The sequence below is a fragment of the Anopheles ziemanni genome, chromosome 2, assembly GCF_943734765.1.
Source record: "Anopheles ziemanni chromosome 2, idAnoZiCoDA_A2_x.2, whole genome shotgun sequence".
Classification (NCBI taxonomy): Eukaryota; Metazoa; Arthropoda; class Insecta; order Diptera; family Culicidae; genus Anopheles; species Anopheles ziemanni.
Genome location: NC_080705.1, coordinates 40,808,538 through 40,835,409, shown reverse-complemented (window position 1 = coordinate 40,835,409; position 26,872 = coordinate 40,808,538). Strand labels below are relative to the sequence as shown.

The following is a 26,872-nucleotide window of genomic DNA, read 5'->3' as shown; positions in this document are numbered from 1 at the left end:
AGTCCCTGGACTGGTCTTCCTGCTTCATAGACCAAACTGATCGAGGCTGAGCGAGTTCTGATTCGTGATAACAGATTGTTTCTCTGATATGCCACATTCAAACTCCGTTTGAATCCGCGTATGAAAATAAGGGAGTTTGTTTATTTAGTTGATGAAAGTAAGTTAAAGTAACAAGCAAAAGAAATGGTTGAAAGACAACTTGAGCTTCATTTTTGGTCGGTTCAAATGGCAGCGTCTTAACAAAAATATTGAAGACGTGTAGGAGATAGTTAAAATAAACATTTTAAGTGAATAATTTTATTTATTAATGTCAGCAATGGGGCAGCATATCATATTTTGAATAACACATACACAAACGTAAATGACATATAGTAGATGAAAGATGATTGGAAAAGTACATGTCCGCTTCCGCATTTTTTCTCGTAGAACGTGGGTAGGATTTCAAACCGAATATTGCAGGGATGACATAGTTCCGGAACATACGTAAAGAGGAAAACTTATATTTTCCGTCCAAATTGAGTAAGTTAGAATGTGCAAACGAGGCACAGTCGTAAACTCTTAGCACCTTAAGGTCGATGAAACAAACATGTTTGTACAGACGCAGCTTTGAGCGGGAGAAAAAAGATGTAAAATAAAGAATATTTAAATAAATAAGTGCACAATCACAGCCATTCTTTATTTCACCCCACACGAGGGAGTTTGCTTTGCTGCCATTCGTTTTTCCTTCTGCGCGCGCCCTACAATCCTATCCCAAGAACTCAGCTGCACTCATCAATAAGCGACCTCTTACACCTTCGTAGATCATCTCGAGTCCGTGCAGCAGCTCAGCGCGTCTCGCGGGCGATTAATTTCCGAAGAAATGATTATTAATCGTAAAACTGTCGTCCGGCTGTCGTCGGCAAATTTTGCCATAATTTCCAACCCCTTTCTTGCCGCGTCGCGTCGTCCGGGGGAGGGCACTTGGGCTTGGATGGCGTTCAAGGAGCAAACGTAAGCGTAATTTACGCAACTAGCGGCGGAACTCGCCGAAGAAGGAGCGGTTTTTGGTTGAAGAGATGAAAAATTGCACTTTAAGCGCTTTTGATCGTGACTGCGAGCGCATTTCGGACGCAACCGTTGCTGGGTGTAGGTAGGGCCGATGGCAGGCCCGGGAGTAGGATAGAGTGAAGGGTGTGCCAATTGACACCGCGCCACCAATCCCGCCATCCCACGGCCCGCTGGCACACCGAATGCATTCTTCTCGACCGACCAAAACCTAATCGATCGTGTTCGTCCCGCGAACCTCTGGGGAAAGCGGGAATCCAAGCAAAGAGGTCCATACAGCACATTATGAGTTCTTGAAGACTAGTAGTCCTCTGTCTGCCGGAGGAAGCAATCGGACACCGACAAATGAGCAGGCCCTGGAAGCGGGCACAGCGGCAGGAAAAGATGCTGTGCTGCCGGTTCGGGTACGGCGTACAGAACATGCTTAAGTCATGATTTATGTAGCGAACGAGTTGCTACTGGGGATCCGATTTCATCTCCGTGGATTTGGGCTGACCGGCGTTGGTGCGGATCGGCGATGAAGACGTTTCCGACCGACGACGTCCACGATCATCCAGTTTCCGACGCTTCGATGCTTTATTTTCGTAATGCAATCGGACGGGTTGTGGTAATTATTCTTCATGACCGGCCTAATTTATCAAATTCTATGGGTAATAAGTTGCATATTATTTCAGGAATTCTTTTTCAATACCATAACGATGCATGCATTCACAATGGTAGCCTAACGTTTTGTTCGTTTTTCTTTCTTTCCAAACGGTATTTTAATCCAACAAAGTAATACCGTTAGATTGGATTATCATTACAGAACGAATCTCAAATGAATCGATTCCGGTTTTAAGAATAAATTGTCTTGTAAACGTAAAATTCGGTACCAATTTTTCCTAAAATTCGCATTGTTCACTTGGACCATTGTAATGGAGGAACCCTTGTATCATTGATATCTTTTTTTTATTTATTTTATGTAAACTGTCGTAAACTTTAGTTTACGTAATTATTTGTCAGGCGTACTATGTTATTTCCAAAAATAGAAATATACAATTGTTATTGTTGTAGAAATTTTTGTAGTTGAAGAGAGAAACATTCAAAAATGGTATTAATGAACTTTTTAAGGAATAGAGTATTTAATATAAAATTTAAAGTGTTGACAACGGGTAAACATGCATAAAAAAACTGACTAGAAATTAACATGTAGAATACTACTACTTTTAACAACATTTGCAGCAAAAAACGTCTTTGACAGCGGTGGGATTCGAACCCACGCCATTTCTGACTGGTGCCTAAAACCAGCGCCTTAGACCGCTCGGCCACGCTGCCTTCCGGAGCAGCGCAGTGTTTATAGGTGTACAGATTTTATGAGTAGCTCGTATAGTAGAGTGATAATGTGCAGAATCACACTGGATTGATGAGTTGATATGTTTACGCATCAGCTTGAACATAATTTCACGCTAAAAAATGTCCACTTGTGCTTCATGATTATGGAGATTATGCCCTTAATTTCCCCCCCAATTAAAAATTGTACTCAGAATTTCCATACCGGGCGGTGAACGGTAAAAAATATAACAGTCATAATTAATCCTCATCATAGTTCGTTCAAAAGCAGATTTTACGAAGCAGAACTATCGAGTGTCTTAAGCGCACGCACGTCTCCCATTAGTCAAGCTCATGAAAATGTCAGTTTTGTTTGAAAAACTAACTAACAGCGGCTTATCCAACGGGCCTCACCGTTGATCTCTCGTAATAATCGTGTCAGTATCGTTTCCATCCTCATCCGCAGCACAAAAGCACAGCGAATGCATTTCGAGCTGTTAAGCGAGTTTTCCTCCAACCCCGGCCACAAATTGAATGTGAAGTGCGAGAGAATTTCCCTCCGCTACTGAACTAACACTCGTATGATTGATGGCAAAGTGACAAACATTTAATAATATTTAAGTTGTTTGGTATTTTTACACTCGCAGGCGGAGAAACCAAACAAACAAATTAGCTTTTCCGCTTTCAGGCCTTTTGCTTTCTGTATGTTCGGTGCATTTCCCGCCACGCATGGCGAGACCGCTGTAGAATCTCAAGCACACCGTGGCCATTTTCCGGATTCAAATCCAACGGCTGGTGCGCTGTATTTGTCTTGCCACGCTGCGACGGTGGCCTTCTGAAAATGAAATATTGCTTACGGGGAACCCCTTGAAAATGCATTTCCCAATTGTCTCGAGCGGGAGAACCTTCGATCGCCTCGCACCAAAGATGTCGCGGATGAAACGGATGAAGCAACGAAAGTCCCTCGGATGATGTACGATGAACGAGTCCTTCGGTCGGATGAAAAGAAAACTTGCCTGTGTCTGTCTATGAGTGAGTGTGTATGGAAAGGTGGGAAAAGTATTTCGGAGCAAATTTTTAAGTTTCGACCATTTTCACACCGAGCGACGGCGCAAGTGACGACAGCGTTTAACGCGCGGGAACACGTGTTTTCATAAATGCATGTAATTTATTTCCGTCTCCTGTTCCGAGCCCTTAACCGATCGTTCCGTAACGAAAGGGTAGTCTGGTGGGATTTTTCCATCATTGCAATCGAAAAACGGGAAAAATGCAATGCAAGAATGAGTTTTCAGTGGCCCGAGGAACGTGATCCTCTCAGTGGTTTTGTGGATTTCCCTCGTCGTATATATTCTTATGATGTTTCTATTAATCGTTCAGCTCCAAAACTCCTTTTGAGAAAAATGAGTGGCTCTATTTCAGTAGAAAAATGGCTTGGACGTATTTTTGAAATTTGTATTTCAAAATTTGAGGAAAAAAAGTAATAAAAAATTTGGCAGTAGTTCTGCGAAAGAATTTATGTATCGGTTGAAAATAATTTTTCTACAAAGTAGACTTAACCAGAAACTAAGTCAATCAATAATAAAAAACAAGAATTAGTATTATCTAGTTTCTGATCGTACAGAATGAATATTCTGGCTTATTACATTAATACTCTCATCATAATCGTGCTCAAGCAAATGGAAACAACGTGATCTTGACCGAGCGAGGCCCGCCTCAAAATGGACGATACGGACTGATGGCGCACTGAAACGATCGAAGGTTATAACGCAAAGTAGATTGTTAGATCTTTGATAACCTTTTTACTAGAGACCTTCGCTACATCGGATTAAGGACATCGGACGCAAGCCGAATCGCAGCGGCTAGTTTTGCCGTTTGGCCGTTGCCCGTGAAAGAAGATATGCGTCATGTCGATTATGCCGAACCGTTTTGTTAACTCTGATGACACGGGATGATGGTAAAGCTCGCTACCAACTCGAGCAGGCTGATAAGCGATAGATTAGCCATTAACTGGTTCCATTAGTGCAAGCCATCATGCAAGCCTGCGATTGATCGATGTGATTCGGTGGAAGTTGTGTAGATGAAATCGATTGCTTGTGAATTGCATCATGCATTTCTTTACGTACCACGAGCTTAATTTTGAATAAGAAAGTTTTTCAATCATTTATTATTTGACAAAAAAGAGCTCTGCCCTGATACAGAAAGTAACAAGTTTTCCTGAAAAAAACGAACTTATTCAGCGATTACTTATTAAACATGATACGTTTTTTAAAGAATGTGTTGTTCATCATTTATTGAAATACTAACAATTTAGCAAAATGTAGGAATTAATTGGGAAACACTCGGGTCAAAATACGTCTAGTGGACAAAGTATAAAAGTTTTAAACTGAGTATTACGAAGATGTGTGTTGTATTTTTTCCTACCTCTGTAATGGAAGTTCATCATTAATTAATACAATTTAGCTTAGCAACAATCTGAATAGAATCTCGTTCGTGCCGAAGGGGATAGTTCAATGTTGTTGTTCTCTTTAAAACTACAAACGTTTGCAAACCCCCAACTTTTTATTTCAATGCTACTTGTGACATAGAAATTGATTAAAAAATATATCGGAAAATTATCATCGGCTATCTGTATCATTCCCAATGATTGGAAAAGTCTTGAGAAAAAAACTTTTTTGTATCAGCTATTTCGAAAGTTTACGTAACGTTTTTCTTTTAACACGTTGACTGCCACGCTTATTTTGGTCGTGCTTACCTGCATGCCAAACTTTTTCTTCATACAATATCGCTGGCTATCATTTTTGATAGCCATGGCCTGCTGGGAAGTGCACAGGTGCTCGAAGTGCACACACACAGCTGGGCAATTGATATTTTTCTAGTGTTTTGCCTTTAACACCTTATTGTTTATTTCTATTGGCGTTATTATTAAATATATAGCGCCATAAACAAAAACCTTCCACTAAAACAGCTTGTAACTTTTTTCATACCACAGTTATTTTAAAACCAACCACAAATTAAGCTAGACAAGAGATGAAACTATGTAACTACCAAAGGATTTGTAGGTAAGAGTTGTCATTTCAAAGATATAGCACTTCAAAAATCATGGTGGGTGGCTATCAAAAATGATAGCCATGGCCCCCCAGGAAACATCACTGGCTATCAAAAATGATAGCCATGGCAGTCAACGTGTTAAACTTATAAGGAGTACTAAGAGCCAAAACCTGATCGTGTGAAAATTTAAGGCGTAAACAAAATTACTTTAACTTGTAACAACAGAAGAACCCGTTGATTTTCTAACCCACAAGTCAGATAAACCAACAACCAAATAATAAACCTGACGCTATTTTCATAAATTAAAACTACTTGGTAAGAATAAAATATCCGGTATGAAACGCTATACTCAATCGCAATTCGAATCACCCGAACAGGACTGCTGACGACAGTGCGCAGAGGATACCGGAAAAGCGTCTCGTGGCATTCGATCCGCAAACAAATCAGTCAACGACAGGCACAAGGCTTCGTTGGCTGCAGCAAATCAGCCAACCCAACCCAGCGCAGGGAAAAGGGGAGAACACCCAAGCGATGTGTTCCTTGAACCGTGTGATGCATCGCCGGAGGGCGAACGCAGGTTTCTCCGTTTCCCGGCCAACTATCTCCGGCTCCGGATCGGGCGGTGTTTTGCAAAACACGTCTCAGAATCGCAATGCGATCGGTTGCAGGGTCCGGTGTGCATCAAAACATGCATCGAAGGGAAGAAAAAGGGACCCTCCCTACGTTTTTCTAATTCATTTTTTTCCTCGCCGACCGTCGAGGCAAATGCAAAATAACAACCCATTAATTACAAGCACCGAAGCTGATAGAGTTGATGGTATAAGGCCCAGAATAATCGTACGGATCTGATATGAATTGCCGTTGTTATCAGTGACGGAGTCCAGCCAAGGAGAGAAAAAAGGCGAATAGCGTAAGTGCAGTTAAAGCGAACACTATCATCGCTATCAGTGCACGTGCCACTAGCGGGATGGGTTATACTTTTTTTTATTTAATGTTGATTACTTACCAATAGTTTCCTACTATCAGTTAATTTACTATAAGAAAAATTAAGTTGTTGAAATAATTTATAAGTTCAAACTATAGTAACTGAACATAAGAAAACTTTGAACGATGAAAATCTACGATAAATTTTAGAGCTATAAAAAAATTTAAGCCTTTCAAATACTTATCATAAGAGACAGTCACAGAAAATGTATAAACTCTTCGAGTTTACATAAAAGCCTTTTAATAGCGTGAAAATTGGGCTCGCAGTCAATGTGGGGTCACTCCGGTCAAACGGTGTGACGGCGTGAACGCCTGGAATACTGGCCTCTTCGTGGCGCCACTGGACCCCCTGGAGACAGGGGTGACGAACAGAGATCTGGGTGGGAGGGATATCCGCCCTCCCGTGCACTATCAGGGTGATGACCCCGTTGGGCCGGGGTTATGGTAGTGTGCCGCAGACGGAACGGGCCTTGTAAGGTGTCTTTTATCCTGGTTTTAGATACCTAGCCCTCTGGTCTGATTAGCCTCTCCGAGTGAGGGAGGTTAGGATGGACCCTATGTCAGCGGACAGGACCGCGAAGACGTAGGGAGTGTTACGGAAGGGATTCACTCTCCTGGAAGTTTCACGAAAAGTCGCAAAGGTCGAAGTCCAGATGTGCTCTGTCGCCTCCCGGGGCGCAGGACTGAGACCGATGCGCAGGCCGCGAGTGGACGTTCGGACACGAAGGAGTTGGTGGTGCTTCTCCTGGGGTTGCTGGCGGGCGAGTAGGATGGACCCGCCAACCATCGAAAGTCATGACCAGCAGCAGAACGGACGACGCTCGTGGCACAGGCGGGCACATTAGTGCAGGCGCGAAAGCGCACAGTAGGAAGGTGACGGAAAGGTCTATGGGGCGACTTGCCATACGTCGATAAGGGATGCACCGGTGAGCGTTGGCACCAAGGTGGTACCTATGCGACAATTGGCTCGTCAAACCGGAAACCGGCCTGTCAAGGGCCTGGCACAAGACCAGCCAGGCCAAAGGAAGCACCAGCGGGTGCAGAACGAGTGAGGGCAGGACAGGCTATGGGGCGACTTGGGATTTGTCGGTAAGGGATCCATCGGTAAAGCTCGGCCGGTGATAACTATGCGATAATGATCAAGTCAATCCAGAAACCTGAACTGTCAAGGGCCTGGCACAACATCGGCCAGGCCAAGTGGATGAGGGCAAGTCCGACAATGACGCGACAAAGGATTGGCTGACGTAGGGCGCCGAGGATACCCGGTCAAGGCAACCAAGTCTTCCATGACTAAGTCAAGTCAGACGTTGGACGACCCCAGGGTGAAGGGAACAAGACCGGATACTTAAGGTTTGTGATGCTTTGGGGAGGGATGCACCGGGGGTTACGCCTGATACCCGCCAATCGCGGTACCGAACCATCGCTGAACAACCTCTAGGACACCAGTCGAGTTCAGGGCCTTGTACATACCAAACAGGCCACAGGGGACGGCACGTAGACTGAGCAGGAGCTTGGTTTTGCGGGCCAGCATGAGTAACATCAAGAAGTGTCAGATATCGGAGACCCAGCACGTAGACGAGGCAGGAGCCTAGTTTTGCGGGCTGACGCATCCGCATGATATTTGAACCTTAGTGCAAGTCCCATTTACGGGTTTTTAGGAGGTAGTGGTGTCATGTAAGTCAGCTGTCGGATCGATCTTCTGAGCCGCTTAAGTTGCATTGCGCCGAGTCCGTCTCCTTAGGCTTGGGAAATAGCCCCTGGTAGTCAGGGTAGTACCTGTTAGACCTTTGGCGACACGCGCTTTCACCCTTCAGGAGTTAGTTGCGTGCCACAGCGTCCGTAAACTGAGATTTTAACCTAGGGACAGATGCCTCTTCCGTCATCGCTTCTACCGTGTAGGTGCACAGCGTGACGGAAGGTGAAAGGCTCAGAGGAGGGAGTAATGTTGGTCATGGTCCCTCGGGGCCAAGGCCAATGTGAACCCTCGTCCAAAAAAAAAAAAAAAATAGCGTGAAAATGCTTGACGATAAATAATGACCAGATCTCGCTCCAAATGGGGCTTCCAAATAATCCCTAGCGGTCCCTGGTTCGCACGCACCACTGACTCGATATAAATTATAAAAAAGCGGATATGTTTATAAACTCTTTGGTTTGAAGATGGTAACGGTTTGGATCGTGCGATTGCAAAATTTCCGAGTAAACTGTTCCCCATGTTACCATTCGGTAATGTGTCCTCTCGCGTGAATACAATAAATATCATTTTTGTTCTCTACTAATAGAATCCCATTATAGAGGTTCCTTTACCTTATATTTTCCTCGAGAAATGTTGTCGTTTTATCATGAAATTTTTATGCTTTATTTCATCTCGTGCTACATTATATTTTTTGACATGAGAAAAACAACCTATCCGTCATGTAATATCTCTCTGTTAAAAGTACTGTAAACCAGGCGCGTTGGGAAATCCGGAAAAATTCCTGCCATAAGCAAAGCTGTAGCACCACAACAAACAACTTAATCTAGCTTCGCACATTCTCGGAAAAACATGCGTGGTGTTGGAATTGTACCCCATCCGGTGGGGAAGGACAGGTTGTTTGATAGATTTTTTCCATTACCAAACCGTTGTCTTACTGGCGGAAGTCCCCCAGACGGACCCAGCAAGACATGCTAAACAGAATCGAACCAAAATCCTACAACACAGTGGCTGACGGGTTAGCAACAGGTTATTATACAAGTTGTCATCTTGGAGTGTTCTCAATTTATTACAAAAAATTACCTATAAATTTCGATAATCCTGTCGATGTACCTAAACATGTTGCAAATTTATCAAAATTTAAACAAGGGATTTTACAATTACGGTGCAAGAAGTTTGTGCTTCCAACTAAAAAAAGGATGTATACACTTATAAAACCATAGGATGGTCAAAGGTTCAATTTCCTGCACTTACTCGTACGTTAAACTGTCAAACATTCAAGTTTTACTCTCGAAGAACTACCGAAAACTTGTTCCACTCCTTAAAATTGATCCCGTTAGCAAGTCCAACATTAGTTTGTTGAGCGCCTCATTGCGCCCGAACACGTGCTGGCGGAAATAAAAATATTTTACCTAAACTGTCATCGGCCACTCCACGTCGGCTAAATTATGTTTGTCTAAGCGGCCTCGTCATCACCTCGACGGCGCATCGGATGGCCGCTACACACAGTGCGTTCGGCGACTGATACGGTGGTCCGCCGAAATGTGCTTGTTTATAAATATTCTCGATTTTGTTTGGTAAACTTTTTCGGCATGTTTACCAAATTCGTTCGATGTACATTACTGTTGGCGCACGGCGTTGTCGTGCGTTGCTAGATTATGCTTCAGGACGATGCTCCGTCAATAACGGAATTGGAATGTACGCCGACTTCCGGTTGCAACTCACGTGTTTTGCGCAAATCTTAGAACACATTTTCGGCAGGTGATAAGATCTTTCCTAATGCAAATTTCCGTTAAATTTTTGTTATGTAATAAAACAAACTAAAGGGAAATCAATTGGTCACCAGAATGTAGCCATACATTCTATTCGATTCTGTGACCAAGATTTAATGTACATCGGTTTGGCGCTTGCAAAATAAACCATTTGTTTCTTAAACATCTCACAGTCCATAAAAAAGTTATACTGTTTGAAAAATACCATACGTTTGTTTGTAATACATCGCAAACTTGATACAATTCAAACCTATCCGTACATATTCCACATGTACTTGCTTACAAAATAGTGCTGTACCTGAGCTTGTTTACTATCGTTGAGCAAAGTTGTACAAAAATATGTAATTATTATTATTCCCACACTCAGCACTCGTACCAGCCATGGCTGACCAAATGGACCGTTTCAGAAGTGTGCAGGAGAAATTGTAGTGCGGAACCCCATTGAGATTGTCTACATATTTTGAAAAACATAAAACCAGCAGCCAAGCCAAACCAATTCCAAAACGGAAAGCATCTTGCCGGTCGAGCTGATCGACTATTGGAATTCTGCTAAATACCTACTACTGCTGTCAGCCCCGGCTTGGTGGATTGCTGCTGACAAATGTTTGTAAATTATTTCAACGTTATTTTTTGTTTACTGTGCTGCCTCGTCGCAGGGATTGTGTTGTTTGTATTTTTGGAATATTGTTTGTGTCAACCGTGCGGAGGTTGGGCGAGGTTATGGCCGATATTTTACGATTGTCAACGGTGCGGTTTTGCTCAGGGCTCGTAGGTCATGTTGCGATCGATCAATCACCTCAAGATGCTGAGCTTCCTGTTTTACCAGTCGTTGTTTATATCCGTGTATAAATTTGATTCTGCTCACGCAACGTTGAATACGAGCTTTTTTAACTTAAGCGGCATGTGCTTATCCTTTTGTGAGTATGTAAACGATACATCAATTTTATTCGGGTTTTTAGGGAATTGTGTGAACAATCGGTAAACTGAAATTGTCTGTTAATTATTTTCCTCATAACCGAGCCACTTTATTAGCATAAGTCAAAAAAATTGGAGGAAAATACGATAGTGGATAATCGAAAGTGTTATACATTTTTATAATTTTTGAACGGATACTATAGAACTTCAAACATCTAAGGTAATGAAAGTTGCATAACAAACTTGAAGGTTATAGGTACCAAAAGCTAATCGATTTGATTTAATTATGTTACTTCGCATATTATAGTGCAAAATAATGTCTGTGTAATTGATAAAAGTCAATCAAACTATCAACTAGCTTTCCGTTACAAGTGATCTGATCGCCTCAAAAAGTATTTACGAAATTGTACAACTCACTATTGCTATAAAGCCACAGTCTTTACACTATTTCTTGTCGTCAGCGCGTTACCCCGGACGGTGATCGTAGTATCGTTTTGATTGGATTAACTATAGCTAACAGCGAACCGCAAACCCGTCAGGCAATGTTGAAAGATCTATACTAACAGCATAGTTTAGCATACTATAGAGGATAACTGAATACGAGACACATTTTGTTGTTAATGTTCAAGCCCCACATACGGAGTGTGAGCCTCCATAAATGCTAGCATTACTTTTTGACAATTTTAAGCTACGGTTACCAATATCTACCAATGTTTGTATCTGTTGCTCCTACAGTTGATTTTCTCAAAATTAAGAAGTACGAAGAAAAAGATTATTTGTCTATTTCAACCACCATTTCAAATTACCTCAAGATATTTGTGGCTTGTTCAACTAATCTTGGTGATAATGAATGAGTGCTGTATCTTTTCCACACAATTAATTTTCTCATGAGCTATGAAAGACGAAAATGTTTTTGTTGGATAAACTTGTGTGCCTTGTAAAGACTTTAAATTTGAGGGGTCGCATGAACAAATCGGTTCTGTGATCATAAAGTTATGAACAAATTTGTTATTTAAGCTGAAAATACCAACCAACGTTTCTATACCTTACTGAAAAAAAACTGGTTCCAAAACGAAGATTTAGGAAGAATGTTGGTCGTTTTTGTCTTCAAAAGCCAGTTCATTTGAGGAGACTTTTGTGGTAAAAGAGTAAATGAGGCCCCGGCCGCCATGTTTTCGATCGTAGCTACACCTCTTGTGGACGTTTAAACTGAATGTATGCAATTGGTGATACATTAATTCGTTAAACTCAACCTACGAGTATTTGAACCGTAGTGTGTACCGTTAATTTCGGCTACGCAATCAACCTAGGGGTGCGGTATGAGGGGGGCCCATGGGCCCCCCTTATTTCTCAAAACTATAACAAACTCTCTTTTTCGGTAGACCTAGCGCAGTCCGCTCGCTTCGCTCGCTGCGGGCGCGCCGCCGTTTCCAAATCATTTCTTCGGCTAAACTCATTGTTTCATGCTGTCCATCATGAATGGTATAGTTTACTTACTAGTAACTTAACATGAAAAAGTATATTAACCCGCATTCAACCCCCACTGCGTGATTAGTTTAAACCGTTATGGTCTTTAAAGCGAACCGTTAGCGTTCAAAAATTCGAAACGAATGCATGTGTCGCGCTTTGCATAGCTTCAGGCGCTAAATGTGAACCAGTAGGAAGAGGAGAATCTAGCCCGGGGCCTCATTTACTCTTTTACCACTTTTGTTCTTATTAGCCATGAAACTTAAAAGTTGCTAAGAAATTAACTATTTCACCAAATATTTCAAAATATGACCTATGGTTGTGAGGGTTGTACTACCTTATGTTTCGGTCTTTCAGAAAAATTTGCTGTCAGTAGTGATGGGGAAACTGAGTTCCTATAGGGATTCAAATCTTTCGATTCAAATCCATTCTGAGATCCGGATCCTTCGAAAGAGAGATTTGACAATTGTCTCTAGATCGACTCGTTTTGTTACTAATTCGACTCAAATCATTGTGAGTCGATTCAAACAATTTAGGATCAAGTCAGAATCTAATCAAATCAAGTCCCAAACTGTTATACGCCAGCAAGATGCAGCGTGAACCCAGGCTCTCCGTAGATGATTTCCACCTTCGGGTGATGCCACGATCGGGTTCACAAAAGGATCACCGTATCTGACGGGTCCGAAGCATTGGCCTCGTTCTCTTCCTACCTGACCTCCGGTGCATTCGGACGTGTGTAGCGTAAACGGGTTCTATTTTAATATGTTTATTGTTTAAGCGTCTAATTAGTAATAAAGAGCTTTTACACATCAAATCATAAAACAAACAAATCTGATTCCAATCCTAATCTAATCAAATCTGTAGAATCTGTCAGATGGAATTCGAGTCTTTAGAATCTGTCAAATGGGATTCGAGTCTTTAGAATCCGTCTAGGGAACGAATCTTTGAATCATCCGAATCCCGATTCTGCCAACACTAGCTGTCAGTCTATCACGTTTCTATTGCAGATGTGGAAGTAAACAACTGCGCCGGCGAGTTTCGTCTATTTCGTTTTCGCAAAAATCGGACATAATTCTACAAGCCGGTTTGAGTCCAAGCCGAATTGTTGGTGACGGTAGTTCCAACATACTGTGGCGGATGTTTTCGTAAATGTCCACACAGATTTTTTACTCCCTCAGTAGACTAGTATTCTCTAGACCCGCACCAGCACTCCTAACCCTCGGATACACCGGAAAACCCGTTTTCAACGCTCGACTCGTTGGCAGTGTACGTGTGCAAGGTTTGTCCGCATTTCATCATCCGAGTGGAAAAAATCAGTTCGAGCAGAAACGACGATACGGGACCAGCAACGCCGCGAGTCTAAGCGAACAACCGCGCAAACCGTTCAATTGGGGATCAAATAAAAAGCACCGTGACGTGAAGTTACGCCTTCAATTGCTAGAGAACATGACCGATCCAAAGATTGAGGCGGAACTTGCCCCGCTGCGGGAATCTGTTAAGGAACAGGTTGGTCGATGGCATGTGTAATTTTCATTGTCATCATTTCAAGAATACATGGTTTTTCTGTTGATTTCTCCCATACCAGGGCGATCTGGTGCGGAAGCTGAAAAGTGAGGGGGCACCGGAAATTGATGTGAAGAAAGCGGTCAATGAACTGAAGGCACGTAAGAAGATCCTGGAAGATCGAGAGCTGAGTCTCGCACCGCAGGTTGCCAGCTTCGACCGGGCACGGATGGAAGACCTTCTGAAGCGTCGTTTCTTCTACGATCAAAGCTTTGCAATCTACGGTGGCATCACCGGCCAGTACGATTTCGGGCCGATGGGATGCGCGCTCAAGTCGAACATGATCAACACCTGGCGGCAGTTTTTCGTGCTCGAGGAACAAATGCTCGAGGTGGACTGCTCGATCCTCACGCCCGAACCGGTTCTGAAGGCGTCCGGACACGTGGACCGCTTCGCCGATCTCATGACCAAGGACGTTAAGAATGGCGAGTGCTTCCGGTTAGACCATCTGATCAAGAACCATCTGGAGAAGCTGGCCGCGGCGAAGGACGCGACACCGGAGCTGAAGGACGAATGTGCGGACATCGTGATCAAGCTAGACGGCATGACAAAGGACGAGATGGCCGCAATCCTGCGCAAGTACGCCATGAAGTCGCCAATCACCGGAAACGAGCTGACGGAGCCGATTGAGTTTAACCTGATGTTTGGCACCCAAATCGGACCGACCGGCTTGGTGAAAGGTTTCCTGCGCCCCGAAACGGCACAGGGAATTTTCGTGAACTTCAAACGTCTTCTCGAATTCAACCAGGGTCGACTGCCGTTTGCCGCCGCCCAGATTGGCAACAGCTTCCGGAACGAAATTTCCCCCCGTTCCGGGCTGATTCGAGTGCGCGAGTTTACGATGTGCGAAATTGAGCACTTCTGTGACCCGCTTGCGAAGGATCATCCAAAGTTCGAGAACGTAGCGGACACAGTCATGACTCTCTATTCCGCCTGCAACCAGATGGATGGCAAGAGCGCCCAGCAGATTCGCATTGGCGATGCCGTGGCCAGCGGACTGGTGGCGAACGAAACGCTCGGTTACTTTATGGCTCGCATCCAGATGTTCCTGCATCGCATCGGCATCCTGCCCGAGCGGCTACGTTTCCGTCAGCATATGGGCAACGAGATGGCGCACTATGCATGTGACTGCTGGGACGCCGAATGCCTCACCAGCTATGGATGGATCGAATGTGTTGGCTGTGCCGACCGTTCGGCGTACGATCTGACGCAGCACACGAAGGCGACCGGTGTGCGACTGGTGGCGGAGAAGAAACTGCCTGCGCCGAAAACGATTGAGGTGACGGAGGTTGTCCCGAACAAGGCCGCCATCGGAAAGGCATTTAAGAAGGAAGCGAAGGGTATTTCGGAGGCGTTGGCGCGATTGAGCCTGGAGGAGGTTTCCGACATCGGGAAAAGTCTCGAAGCGAGCGGAGAGTACACGCTGACCGTGGGCGACGGTGGGCCCGAGGTTAAGCTTACGAATGATCTGATCTCGGTGAAGACAACCTCGAAGACTGTGCACGTGGAGGAGATAACACCGAGCGTGATTGAGCCTTCATTCGGCATCGGTCGGATCATGTATTCTCTGCTGGAGCACAGCTTCCGAATGCGTGAAGGAGACGAGCAGCGTAGCTACTTCTCGTTGCCGCCGGTCGTAGCACCGCTCAAGTGTTCCGTGCTTCCGCTGAGCAACAATGCCGAATTTGCGCCGTTCGTGAAGAAAATTTGTAAGTAAAATATTCTTCGCTTGACTCTAGTTGATTTAATTGCTGTTGATTTTTCTTGCTTCCTTCAGCATCGGCCCTTACATCGGTGGATGTGTCACATAAGGTGGACGACTCGAGTGGTTCCATCGGACGGCGTTATGCTCGCACGGATGAGATTGCAATCCCATATGGCATTACAATCGATTTCGATACGCTCAAGGAACCCCACACGGTGACACTACGTGAGCGTGACACTATGAAGCAAGTCCGAATCGGGGTAAGCTTAAAGAATCCTCTTCGTCTCATTGCACCTTGGGTTGGTTTACTGATCATCCTTTTCTTTTCTTTTCTTTTATTTATCTTTCAGCTGGATGAAGTCGCTAACACGATCCGTGATCTAGCTACTGGTCGCAGCAGTTGGGCGGAAGTGGAGCAAAAGTATCCGAAGTTCGAGCAACAGGAAGCATCTGCAAAGTAAACTCATGCAGCGTACGAATTGATAATGAAGTTTACGTAAAAGTGTACCGCTCCGGATTTGTGCTTAACTTAAGATTATCCTGTTCAATGCATTTTCTTGTACTTGCTGCCTTTTCACTACGCAAATGCACCGCTTGTGCATGTGCTAAACTATAGTTTTTATGTTTTCAAGACAGTTACAAAATAAAATAACTTATGTGATGCTGCAATCAAAATTTTTTAATATACGTAAATGAAAGAAATAAGGTAAATTGCACATAAAACGCCACAATGATACATCAATGCTGGTGAAAAATAAAAAAAAAGTTTTCCCATACCGGGAATCGAACCCGGGCCTTCCGGGTGAGAGCCGGATATCCTAACCACTAGACAATATGGGATGTTGCATATCACGTGTTCAAATAGTAATTTAAGCTTAATGATATTATTGAACTAATACGCTACATCCTTTCATATTTTCTTTTTATTCATATATACAGTTGAACTGTATAAGTCATAAATATATTTCCAAAAATATACCATCTAGTCTTTGAGACCGTCACCATAACCAACAATGGAATTGTATACATCTTAATGTCTCATTCAAGATCCTTGATCGTCTGATCGGCAACGATCGATTTTTGAACGTCGGTTGCACCACCGTAAATTTCTGTAATGCGAGCATCACGATAAAATCGCTCAGCAGGTAAACTCTTGACGTACCCCATGCCACCATGAATCTGCTGGCACCCGTGTGCCGCTGCAGTGGCCGCTTCGCCCGCCACCCATTTGGCCATCGAGCACGATTTTGTTGCCCGCAGCCCACGATCAAGTTCTCCGGCCGCTTTTCGAACCAACAGTCGGGCCGTTTCGATTCGCGTGGCCATATCGGCAATTCTTGTGCGAACGGCAGGAAGATCGATCAAAGTTCCCCCGAAAGCGGTACGGTGTTTAGCGTATTGTACGGCTTGTTCCAACGACGCTTGACCGATTCCGATAGCTTGTGATGCTATTCCTATCCGGGCACGATCAAGCTGCTCCATTGCAATGCGCATACCGCCGCCCACTGAACCGAGGACGTTGGTCTCCGGGACGCGAACATTTTCTAGTACAAGATCACAGGTGGAAGTGCCTCGAATGCCAAGCTTGTCTTCAGGTTTGCCACGAGTCAGCCCTTGCAGTTGGTCAGCGTCGAAATCAACCAGAAATGCGGTAATTCCTTTGTATTTAAGCGACGGATCAACGGTAGCAAATACTATACCGGCGACGGCTTCAATACCCGACGTAACCCATGCCTTTGCACCGTTCAATATCCAACATCCATCGGAGCCCTGCGTTGCCCTCGTTGTCATAGCAGCAACATCCGAGCCGGCGTCCGCCTCACTGAGGGCAAAGGCGCCGATCGTTTTCTTGCTGTACTTGTTAAAAAATCGTCCTTTCTGTTCATCCGTGCCGAGCCGATCCAACAGGTTAGCGTAGAGACAGTTGTGTATTGAAACTATCGACCCAGTGCTTCCACATCCCCGTGAAAGTTCTTCTACGACAAGTGATAGCGACAGCATATCCAGACCGCATCCACCATACTGTGGATTCACGGTCACACGCATCATCCCCAAATCGGCCAGCTTGGCAATCGGTTCCTCGGGGAACGTGCCACTGCGGTCGATTTCACTAGCGACAGGTTTGAGCTCGTTTTCCGCGAATCGACGGCAGAGTTGTTGGATAGCACGATGGTCCCGTGATAACTCACACACGCTGAATTGTCGTGACGACATCGCACGGCGGCACGATACTGAAAAAGAAACGTTATCTTAATTTCTTATCTTGTATTTGTACAATTCTGTCGATAACTTACGTTCGCAAATTTTCCGCAACATCCTTTAGCTCTTCGATTCAGGTTCAATCGTTTAGGATTAATCCACGCACGTTACGAATTTAGTAGAATGACCTTTGCATGTTAATTTGAATCGGTAATGAATTGTATTATTATCTGATCATTTACGCTATTTCGGTATTCTACGTTTGTGTCGCTACGCAAAGCGCTAGCGCGTTTTGCAGTCCTTCAGCAAACTAGTCCATAAATCAGTACTTCATGGCCGGCCGCCAAACTTTCTGTACCAATTCTCTAATTTTCCGTGGGTAGCACTGTGAGTATGTAATTTTCCTTGCTTGGTTAAAATAACTACTTTGTACTGCTTTCGGCGAAAGCTGGCTGTTTACGTTTGCACTTTTTTTTTTATTTGTTACGTTAAGGTTACTAAAACGAAGCAATACTTGCTTCAGAAGAACCACTTTGTTCTAGTAAACTTGCTGGAATCTTTCTTGGCAGCTCTATGACAGTGATTTTTTGACAGCTGTCACATATCACCGTCGTAGTGATGGGGAAACTTAATCCCTACAGGGATTCGAATCTTTAAAATCAGTTCCAGTTCGGCGCCGCATCAGAGCGGATGGTTAGCGTGTACGGGGTGTTCCTGGAACAGTTAGTGGAAAGTAACCGCGTGACTACATTAGGCGTACCATACCAAAAAACTGGAACGAACCTAGTGTCAAAAACCGATTTTTCTGTCAGAATCAAGCGATGCAAGTGTAGTCACGAAACCTCTCACTCCAACTCTATGCTTTGTCCTGCTCACCTTATGTATTCAAACTGAATCCAGCAGTTTACGGTTACCGATAGTAATTACAGGCAAAAAAAAACAATAAGGTTCGTTTTACCACATTGTTTCACGACTTAGAAAACATGAGAATATTTTTATCAACGTATTGAATGCTGCACAACTTCTTTCAAAACGAAATAGTTGTTGGATTGAGAACTATGACCAACAGAGCGCGTAGAAAAATTTTAAGCAAATACATCGTATCGCTATTATTTTCTATCAAATAACTTTTTGGAGATGATCTTCACAAATTAACTGATAATTGCTCGACAAGTTCTTACCAATATGAAAAGTCGAGCACTTCATCGAGCTCTTTCGAGCACACCATCGTCAGCCAACCCAGAAGTGCTGGGTTGCATTTGGTATGGTACGCTGGAGCTCGACCGTACCAAGTTTTTGGTATGGTACGCCTAATGTGGTCACGCGGTAAGGTTATCTCGACCGCATGGTGGAGGCGCTGAGCTGGAGCTCAAGTCAGAGAAATCCTAGCCGACGCACATCTCGTGCTGTTTGAATACTCAAGCGGATCACGAGTTTCGTGCGATCTGACAAACGGAAGGAAATATTCCTTTCGTGACGGCGGGTGAACAGCCATAGTTTGACTGCACACTAGCGTGGTTGGCTAGCAGTGCTCCTGGCCGCATGGTGGCAGACACAATGTGACGCCTACAGAAAATCAGAACAACCACAAAAAATCAGGATATATGGCCTTTGTTAGCCGGTTCTTAACCAATAGAGGTCTATGTCTCCAGGTTATCTTGCGAAGGCCCAGGAAACTGGATTCAATAGCCGTACTGGAGTAAATTTTCGCCAAAGAGAAGAAGAAGAAGAATCTTTAAAATCCGTCAAATGGGATTCGAATCTTCCGAATACGTCTATGGATCGAATTTTCGAATCTTCCGTATCCCGATTCTCCCAACACTACACCGTCTACAAGACAAACATCAAAACGCACGTGTTGAACGGGATAAACGTATCCCAAAAGTGCTTCATTTTCCAGGTTTCTGGAAGTTTCTACTAGGAAGTAAAAGTGTGTGAAACTTGATGAACCATGGGGAAGAAAAATCTGGTGAAACTACCACTGGTGTTTAATCGCGGTGCAAAAAATGGGCATGGTAGGTACCGGCTAACAGTGCAGCCCCACCTGAAATGCTTGTAAAGTTGCCGGGCGTGGAAATAGTGGTTCTACCTGTGCCTTCTTATTATACGCTTTCAGCTTCTGTGGAAGATTTGGACGAGAACTACGAACAGGAAGAAACTACTCAAAAGGGCAAACATAATGTGAAGAAAGAAAAAATGAAGAGACCCAAGAACGAGGAAGAAGACGCGGTCGAGATTGGTATAGGTAAAGGCAATAGGTATTTCAGAATAGTTCAATAGATATCTTAACTTCTTTCATCTATTGAAGGTGTAAAACGTCCCAAGCATGACCCGGAAGAGGAAGATGATGAACAGGATCAAACATCAGATGACACTGATGGCGACGTAACAGAAACGAACGGACGGGAGGAAGATGAGAAGCCTGGTGTATCCAGCATTGCGTACGAAATTCTGTTGGGTGATCGAGAGTTTAAATCGCTCGAAGGAAAAGTTTCGGAGAACACGCTGAAGGGCATTGCCGAGATGGGCTTCACAAAAATGACGGAAATCCAGGCGAAATCTATTCCTCCTCTGCTTGAGGGTCACGATCTGGTTGGTTCCGCCAAGACGGGCAGCGGTAAAACGCTAGCTTTTCTCGTGCCGGCTATAGAGTTGATCCACAAGCTACGTTTCAAGCCGCGCAACGGAGCAGGCGTGATTATAATTTCGCCGACGCGCGAGCTGGCCATGCAGATTTTCGGGGTGTTGAAGGAATTGATGGCTCACCATCACCAGACGTACGGATTACTGATGGGTGGTGCCAGCCGTCATACGGAGAATGAGAAACTGGAAAAAGGCATCAACATCATTGTGGCCACACCGGGTCGCCTGCTGGATCATCTGAAAACAACGCCCAACTTTCTGTTCAAGAATCTGCAGTGTCTGATTATCGATGAGTGCGATCGAATTTTGGAAATCGGATTCGAGGAAGATTTGAAACAGATCATCGGCATTTTGCCGAGTAAGTTAGACCATTTGTATTGCAAGAATTTGTAGCAACACTACTTAATGTCTATTTGCCTTTACTAACGGTTACAGAAAAGCGACAGACGATTCTTTTTTCGGCCACACAATCCTCTCGAATGGACGAGCTGAGCAAGCTTGCCTTAAAAGCCGAGCCGATTTATGTTGGCGTGGACGATAACAAAGCGGAAGCGACAGTAACGGGACTAGAACAGGGCTACATCGTGTGCCCCTCGGAAAAGCGACTGCTCGTGCTGTTCACTTTCCTGAAGAAGAACCGCAAGAAGAAGGTGATGGTGTTCTTCTCGTCTTGTTTATCGGTCAAATTTCACCATGAGTTGTTTAACTACATCGACCTTCCGGTGCAATCGATTCATGTAAGTGTAACTTAGATTTTAATTACCGATTACCGCCCATTCTGAAATTTGTCCACTTACCTTCCAACAGGGTAAACAAAAGCAAGCGAAACGAACGTCGGTATTTTTCCAGTTCTGTAACGCAGAATCGGGTGTTTTGCTGTGTACCGATGTGGCCGCCCGTGGTCTTGATATCCCAGCGGTGGATTGGATTGTCCAATACGACCCACCAAATGATACGAAGGAGTACATTCATCGCGTCGGTCGAACTGCTCGCGGTGAAAACAATTGCGGACACGCACTGCTGATACTGCGCCCCGAGGAGCTCGACTTTCTGAGGTATCTGAAGCAGGCCAAGGTGTCGCTGAATGAGTTTGAATTTTCGTGGAGTAAAATTGCCGATATTCAGCTGCAGCTGGAGAACCTGTTGTCGAAGAACTACTTCTTGAACCAATCGGGCAAGCTGGCTCTCAAGTCGTACGTTCGGTCGTATGAGGGCCATCACATGAAGGACGTGTTCAACGTGGGCAAGCTAGATTTGCTGCAGGTGGCGAAGAATTTTGGTTTCGCTCAGCCACCACACATAGATTTCGGCAAGAGCTTCAGGGCACTAACCACTGAACGTCGACCGGGCAACCGTGGAATGGGACACTACAAGACTCTGAACAAGGAGAAGCGACCCGAATTGCAGGTCAAGCATATTACCAAACGTAAGCAGTTGAAAAACATCCAGTACGAGTAAACAGCACCTTTCAGCTTATTTTGTCGTAAATAAATACATTTTTATTTGAGTTTCCTCCAATGGAAACGAAACCATAATACTTTATTGTGTTATAATGTGGAAAGTTTTCGTAAACATAATCAATCAATCACAGCGAGAAATAAAAGGAACACGTCGCAAAACCAAACCAAACGGATCCGGGATGAACAGTTCAATGAAGCGTGGTGTAGGATCGTTGCAACTCCGTAGGACCCGCTCCAGTGGTGCTTGCGGTTCCGGTGGAGTTGTTGTTGATATTGCTGTTTGAATTTCTGGCCTGCGACATCATATGCTCCACCCGGTTGGTAGTTTCGCGCACCACTCCGGAAAAGTCGGTGAGATCGGGCAAGTCTAACGTTATGTGGGCAGAGAGTCGTTTGTACACCGAACTGTTCGAGTCTCGCTTGGGTCTCCTCGATTCCACATATTTAAGCTGCTGCTTGAGGAAAATTGCGTTTTTCAACAACTCCTGAACGTTTTTCAACGAGTCATCGGCAGCTTCTATGTCTTTTACGGCCCTATTGATTTGGGATAAGTTCGTTGTTAATTTTTTTTTATTACCGTTACAAAGTGCACGACAAACCACTTACCCTATGGCATATTCCATGTCGTAGCATTTGCCCTGCAAATCTTGCTGCAGTTGAACTACTTCCGCTCGTCGGTCCACAATCAGAGGAATTACTTTTCTTACGTGTTCCTGGATGCGGTAGAACGCAAGACTTGGTTCGTTTGCAATTATGTGCATGTTTTCCGATATTTTTTCGGTTGCTGGGAATTGGTACCACAGAATGAAGTTTCATTTCAAACTTCATCGACAAGCTATTTAAATTACTTACTTTTCTTGACTTTGGCGTGCAGTTCTGGATCTTTAACAGTCGTCATATTTTTATTCATTTCTTCACGAAAAATTATCTCGAAGCAAGTAGAAGAACGAAAACAACACTGGGGGGTTGTTGTTGTTTTCAATTGTTTGACACATGAAAAATGAAATAAACTACTCTGTTGAAGCGAGATGGATGAAACAATTTATAGGAATGCTTTTCCATTATATAATATGGAGAGTTATATTATGAATGGTAGTTATTATCAAAATGTTTATAAAATTACTTACCTTCGTTATTGTAAAAGATCCTGTTTTGTTTTAAAATTCGTAATTTAACAGGTTTAAATAAGTTTATATTCCTACCCCTCGTTTGGCATTTGTTTAGCGTCGTGTGTAAAACCGCGGCTGGCAACACTGAATCTGAACTGTCACTTGCGAGCTCATTTTCTTCTATCAAAAGGATTGCAAAAATTTGTCCAGCGTTTATTTTCCCGGCACTAAATTTCTGAGCAATCCGTGTCGAATTTTAGTTATTTGATCGGGCCAGTTGGTGGTTGGTAGAGTTGCGTGTAAGAATAGAAAGTTTCCTACAATGTCGGACATCGACGACGATTTCATGTGCGACGACGACGACGATGATTACGGATTGGTGAGTGTGGTCAATTTTTCGCACTGTTATTATCCTTGCGTTTAGCTTCACGGCATTTCTACGCTTACCATCCAAGATTCCTTTGAAACTTTATTGAGGATATCGCTTAGCAGTCAACAAATGGTTTAAGTTCATCCGAGATGCACCAATTGAAGATGCTTGTGATAGATTTTGTAGATAACATGCCTTTCTATGCTACCCTGCAGGAATACTCGGAAGACAGCAATTCGGAGCCGGATGTCGATCTCGAAAACCAGTACTACAACAGCAAAGCTCTCAAGGAGGAGGCACCGCAGGAGGCGCTGAAGTCGTTCCAGAAAGTACTGGATCTGGAAAATGGCGAAAAGGGAGAATGGGGTTTCAAAGCGTTAAAGCAGATGATAAAACTAAACTTTAAGCTGCAGAATTATCAGGAGATGATGTCCCGGTACAAACAACTGCTCACCTATATCAAGAGTGCGGTCACGCGGAATCATTCGGAGAAATCAATCAACTCGATATTGGATTACATTTCAACGTCTAAAAATGTAAGTCTTGTTTTTAAATGAACCACGTGGAAACTCCTATTCGATTCGTTACATTGCCTTTTTAACGTCTAACGTCGCTAGATGGAGCTATTGCAAAACTTTTACGAAACGACACTGGAAGCGCTGAAGGACGCAAAGAATGATCGGCTATGGTTCAAAACCAACACCAAACTTGGCAAGTTGTACTTTGACCGGAACGATTTCAGCAAGCTACAGAAAATTCTCAAACAACTGCACCAATCCTGCCAGACGGACGACGGTGAGGATGACCTGAAGAAAGGCACGCAGCTGCTCGAGATCTATGCGCTCGAAATCCAGATGTACACGGTGCAGAAGAACAACAAGAAATTGAAGGCGCTTTACGAACAATCGTTACACATCAAATCGGCTATCCCGCACCCATTGATCATGGGTGTAATACGGGAGTGCGGTGGAAAAATGCACTTGCGCGAGGGTGAATTTGAGAAGGCGCACACGGACTTCTTCGAGGCGTTCAAGAATTACGACGAGTCGGGCTCGTCGCGCCGCACAACCTGCCTCAAGTATCTGGTGCTCGCTAATATGCTGATGAAGTCTGGTATCAATCCGTTCGACTCGCAGGAAGCGAAACCATACAAGAATGATCCGGAAATTCTGGCCATGACGAACCTGGTCACGGCGTACCAGACCAACGACATTATGGAGTTTGAGTCAATTTTGCGCAACAATAGAAACAACATCATGGCGGATCAGTTCATCCGAGAGCACATCGAGGACCTGCTGCGGAACATTCGCACACAGGTGCTGATCAAGCTGATCCGTCCGTACACACGGATCACGATCCCGTTCATCTCCAATGAGTTGAATATCGAGCCGGCAGAGGTCGAAAGCTTGCTCGTATCCTGTATATTGGATAAGTAAGTAGGACTAATGCATGTGTTTCGTTTTAGGTAACAATAATTGCATTTTATGTACTTCTTTCATTACACAGTACCATCCAGGGCCGCATCGATCAGGTAAATCAGGTGTTGGAGCTAAGCAAAGAGTCGCGCTGTGGCGCACGAGATGTAGCTATCGAGAAGTGGGCCAATCAAATCAGCTCCGTGCAGGCGGCTATCATCAACAAGATGGCCTGAGGCCAGGATGACTAACACGCTACAGTCCGGCCGATAATCGATGTAACAAAAGGAGAGATCTAAAGACAGCACATACGACCGAAGAACGTAAGTTGAGTGTAAAGGCAACAGGTGGTCTTTGTCGGATATGGAAAGCATAGCGGAATCGAGCGTCCCGTTGTCTGTTTCATCGAGGAACATTGTTTTACAAGGATCGAGGATGCCTGTATGAGTTGGTGGTTTTGCTTATGACTTTTTCCCGATTGTTCGACCCCGCGCCCAGAAGAATTCGCAAACAGCATGTGATTGAACCGGAGAAAGAAATACCTTCAACGCATTAGTACCAGATAAAACATCCAAAACGAAGAGAAGATGTGTATGTAAGAACAATAAGTAAAATATAAACCCATGCGAATGCTCATTGTTATGAACATACTGGTGCTGTGGGTTTTTGAGAGAAATCATTTGAGAAAGATTAGAATAGAAAATTTGCTGCATTTAGTTTCCTAAATGCGTGTATTTAGGCTTTTAAATACTGTTTTAAATATTTTGTATTGTTGGCTGTTTCATCGCAATTATAGACTAGCTCTGCATCGTCATCATTTCACATATACAGCCTGCTTTTGGTGCTGAAATGGATGGTTCATCGTCTTCGTTTCCACAACTTGCGGAAATCAGACACCAACCATCGCTTGCGGGTTACCGACTGTCTATATAGCGATTCAAATCGGCATTAGTATCACGATTTTATTTTACTGCATCTACATTGTAGAGCAAACAAACGTAAGAAACATTTAATTTTGTTAAATTGATCGTAAAGAAACAATTCTTCTTTAATTTTTGCAATGCACATTCACGCTTAAATGCACAAAAAGTGAAAATTTGCCATTTGTAAGTCCGCAGTGTTTTGTTGTTGTTGCGGAATGGTTCCTGGCTCGGAGGTTAGAATTGGCGCTGGCTCGGAGGTTAGACGATGCACACATAAGGTTAACAAGGTGAAGAAGCATAACGGTTGTCGGCTCCTTTGGTGGCTGAAACGGTTTAAGTTTTCTTTATACATTTCTCGTCAACCTCGCGGATACCATTTTTGCTTACCTACGCGGAATCAATGCAATGTTCAAATGGTTTGCAGTGTAACGGGAATCCTGTGTACTGCTACATATCTATCTTACAGACGTTGCGGTGCAAACTTCAAATGATTTTGAGGTGAGCCACGATCGTTCGAGCTGGTGAGTAACAATTAGCCATTTATTGCTCGATGATCGCGCACCGAGTACTTGCACTTCGGTTACAAACGAAAAACATCACTACGTGACGTTGTATTTTATCCGAAACGGTTGAGGCTAAGTGTTTGCTTAAAGCGACGGTTGAGTGCAGTTGTGGGCAAAGTGCGGGAAGGCACAGTACAAGGCACGGCCAAGCCGCCACGCGGTGTATGTGATTAGATGACAGTGATCCAAGTAACGCTCGAACTACGGTCGGGTTGCTACGATTGCTATGATCCATCTGTACACCATCAGTCGTTCTGTGGAGCCCAACACGCACAGTCGTCGCCGTTGTCGTTGCCGTCGATCCGAAGGCTCGTTCTGCGCGCGCTCTGTTTCCGGTATAAGCTCGCAGTTCTTGTTTTCGAGTGTTGATGTTTTTTGTCTGCTTTCTTTCCGAAAAGTGTGCGAACGCGTGTGCTGCTCCCTGTGGTTTGTTCAGCTGAATTCATGGGATTGCATTAGTACTGTATTTTTGTAAGGTGGTTATCAGTGTAACGTCGCAATAGAGTGTCGTTAGCATCGGTAGAAATACGTGTGTTTGTGAAAGCTCCACGTTCCCAGTGTTCCATATTTTCGTCAAAAACTGCAACCACCGCGCGATCCTTCTTGCGCTACAGCCATCGGCCAGCCACCGCTTGTACATCCGGAAGGCCACGAGGTCGGGTGTCACGACGATTGCAAAAATTCAGGTATTGGT

At 44.1% G+C, this 26,872-nt stretch overlaps 5 protein-coding genes and 2 non-coding genes across 7 annotated transcripts; 3 read left to right on the top strand and 4 right to left on the bottom strand.

The window, feature by feature from the left end:
* Positions 1 to 2,278: 2,278 nt before the first annotated feature.
* Positions 2,279 to 2,358, bottom strand: Trnal-uag (transfer RNA leucine (anticodon UAG)). Its single transcript has one exon. It is a non-coding gene; the product is annotated as a tRNA-Leu (tRNA).
* A 10,891-nt stretch (positions 2,359 to 13,249) lies between these two features.
* On the top strand, positions 13,250 to 16,157 carry LOC131283120 (glycine--tRNA ligase). Its single transcript, XM_058312694.1, has 4 exons — positions 13,250 to 13,734; positions 13,814 to 15,500; positions 15,569 to 15,756; positions 15,847 to 16,157. Exons 1-4 carry the CDS (start codon positions 13,378 to 13,380, stop codon positions 15,955 to 15,957), a joined length of 2,343 nt encoding a protein of 780 aa, XP_058168677.1. The 5' UTR covers positions 13,250 to 13,377; the 3' UTR covers positions 15,958 to 16,157.
* A 107-nt stretch (positions 16,158 to 16,264) lies between these two features.
* Trnae-cuc (transfer RNA glutamic acid (anticodon CUC)) lies at positions 16,265 to 16,336 on the bottom strand. The gene has a single exon. It is a non-coding gene; the product is annotated as a tRNA-Glu (tRNA).
* Positions 16,337 to 16,459: 123 nt separating this feature from the next.
* On the bottom strand, positions 16,460 to 17,948 carry LOC131294991 (short-chain specific acyl-CoA dehydrogenase, mitochondrial-like). The gene is made up of 2 exons (XM_058323049.1): positions 17,791 to 17,948; positions 16,460 to 17,727 (listed from the first exon to the last, which is right to left on the bottom strand). Exons 1-2 carry the CDS (start codon positions 17,810 to 17,812, stop codon positions 16,535 to 16,537), a joined length of 1,215 nt encoding a protein of 404 aa, XP_058179032.1. The 5' UTR covers positions 17,813 to 17,948; the 3' UTR covers positions 16,460 to 16,534.
* Positions 17,949 to 19,539: 1,591 nt separating this feature from the next.
* On the top strand, positions 19,540 to 21,867 carry LOC131282648 (probable ATP-dependent RNA helicase pitchoune). The gene is made up of 5 exons (XM_058312171.1): positions 19,540 to 19,710; positions 19,812 to 19,940; positions 20,004 to 20,696; positions 20,774 to 21,075; positions 21,146 to 21,867. Exons 1-5 carry the CDS (start codon positions 19,647 to 19,649, stop codon positions 21,794 to 21,796), a joined length of 1,839 nt encoding a protein of 612 aa, XP_058168154.1. The 5' UTR covers positions 19,540 to 19,646; the 3' UTR covers positions 21,797 to 21,867.
* LOC131282650 (BLOC-1-related complex subunit 8 homolog) lies at positions 21,845 to 22,708 on the bottom strand. Its single transcript, XM_058312172.1, has 3 exons — positions 22,651 to 22,708; positions 22,405 to 22,582; positions 21,845 to 22,332 (listed from the first exon to the last, which is right to left on the bottom strand). The coding sequence occupies exons 1-3, from the start codon at positions 22,706 to 22,708 to the stop codon at positions 21,987 to 21,989; spliced, it is 582 nt and encodes a 193-aa protein (XP_058168155.1). The 3' UTR covers positions 21,845 to 21,986.
* A 378-nt stretch (positions 22,709 to 23,086) lies between these two features.
* On the top strand, positions 23,087 to 25,329 carry LOC131294760 (COP9 signalosome complex subunit 2). Its single transcript, XM_058322808.1, has 4 exons — positions 23,087 to 23,286; positions 23,493 to 23,813; positions 23,895 to 24,709; positions 24,784 to 25,329. The coding sequence occupies exons 1-4, from the start codon at positions 23,230 to 23,232 to the stop codon at positions 24,926 to 24,928; spliced, it is 1,338 nt and encodes a 445-aa protein (XP_058178791.1). The 5' UTR covers positions 23,087 to 23,229; the 3' UTR covers positions 24,929 to 25,329.
* Positions 25,330 to 26,872: the final 1,543 nt, after the last annotated feature.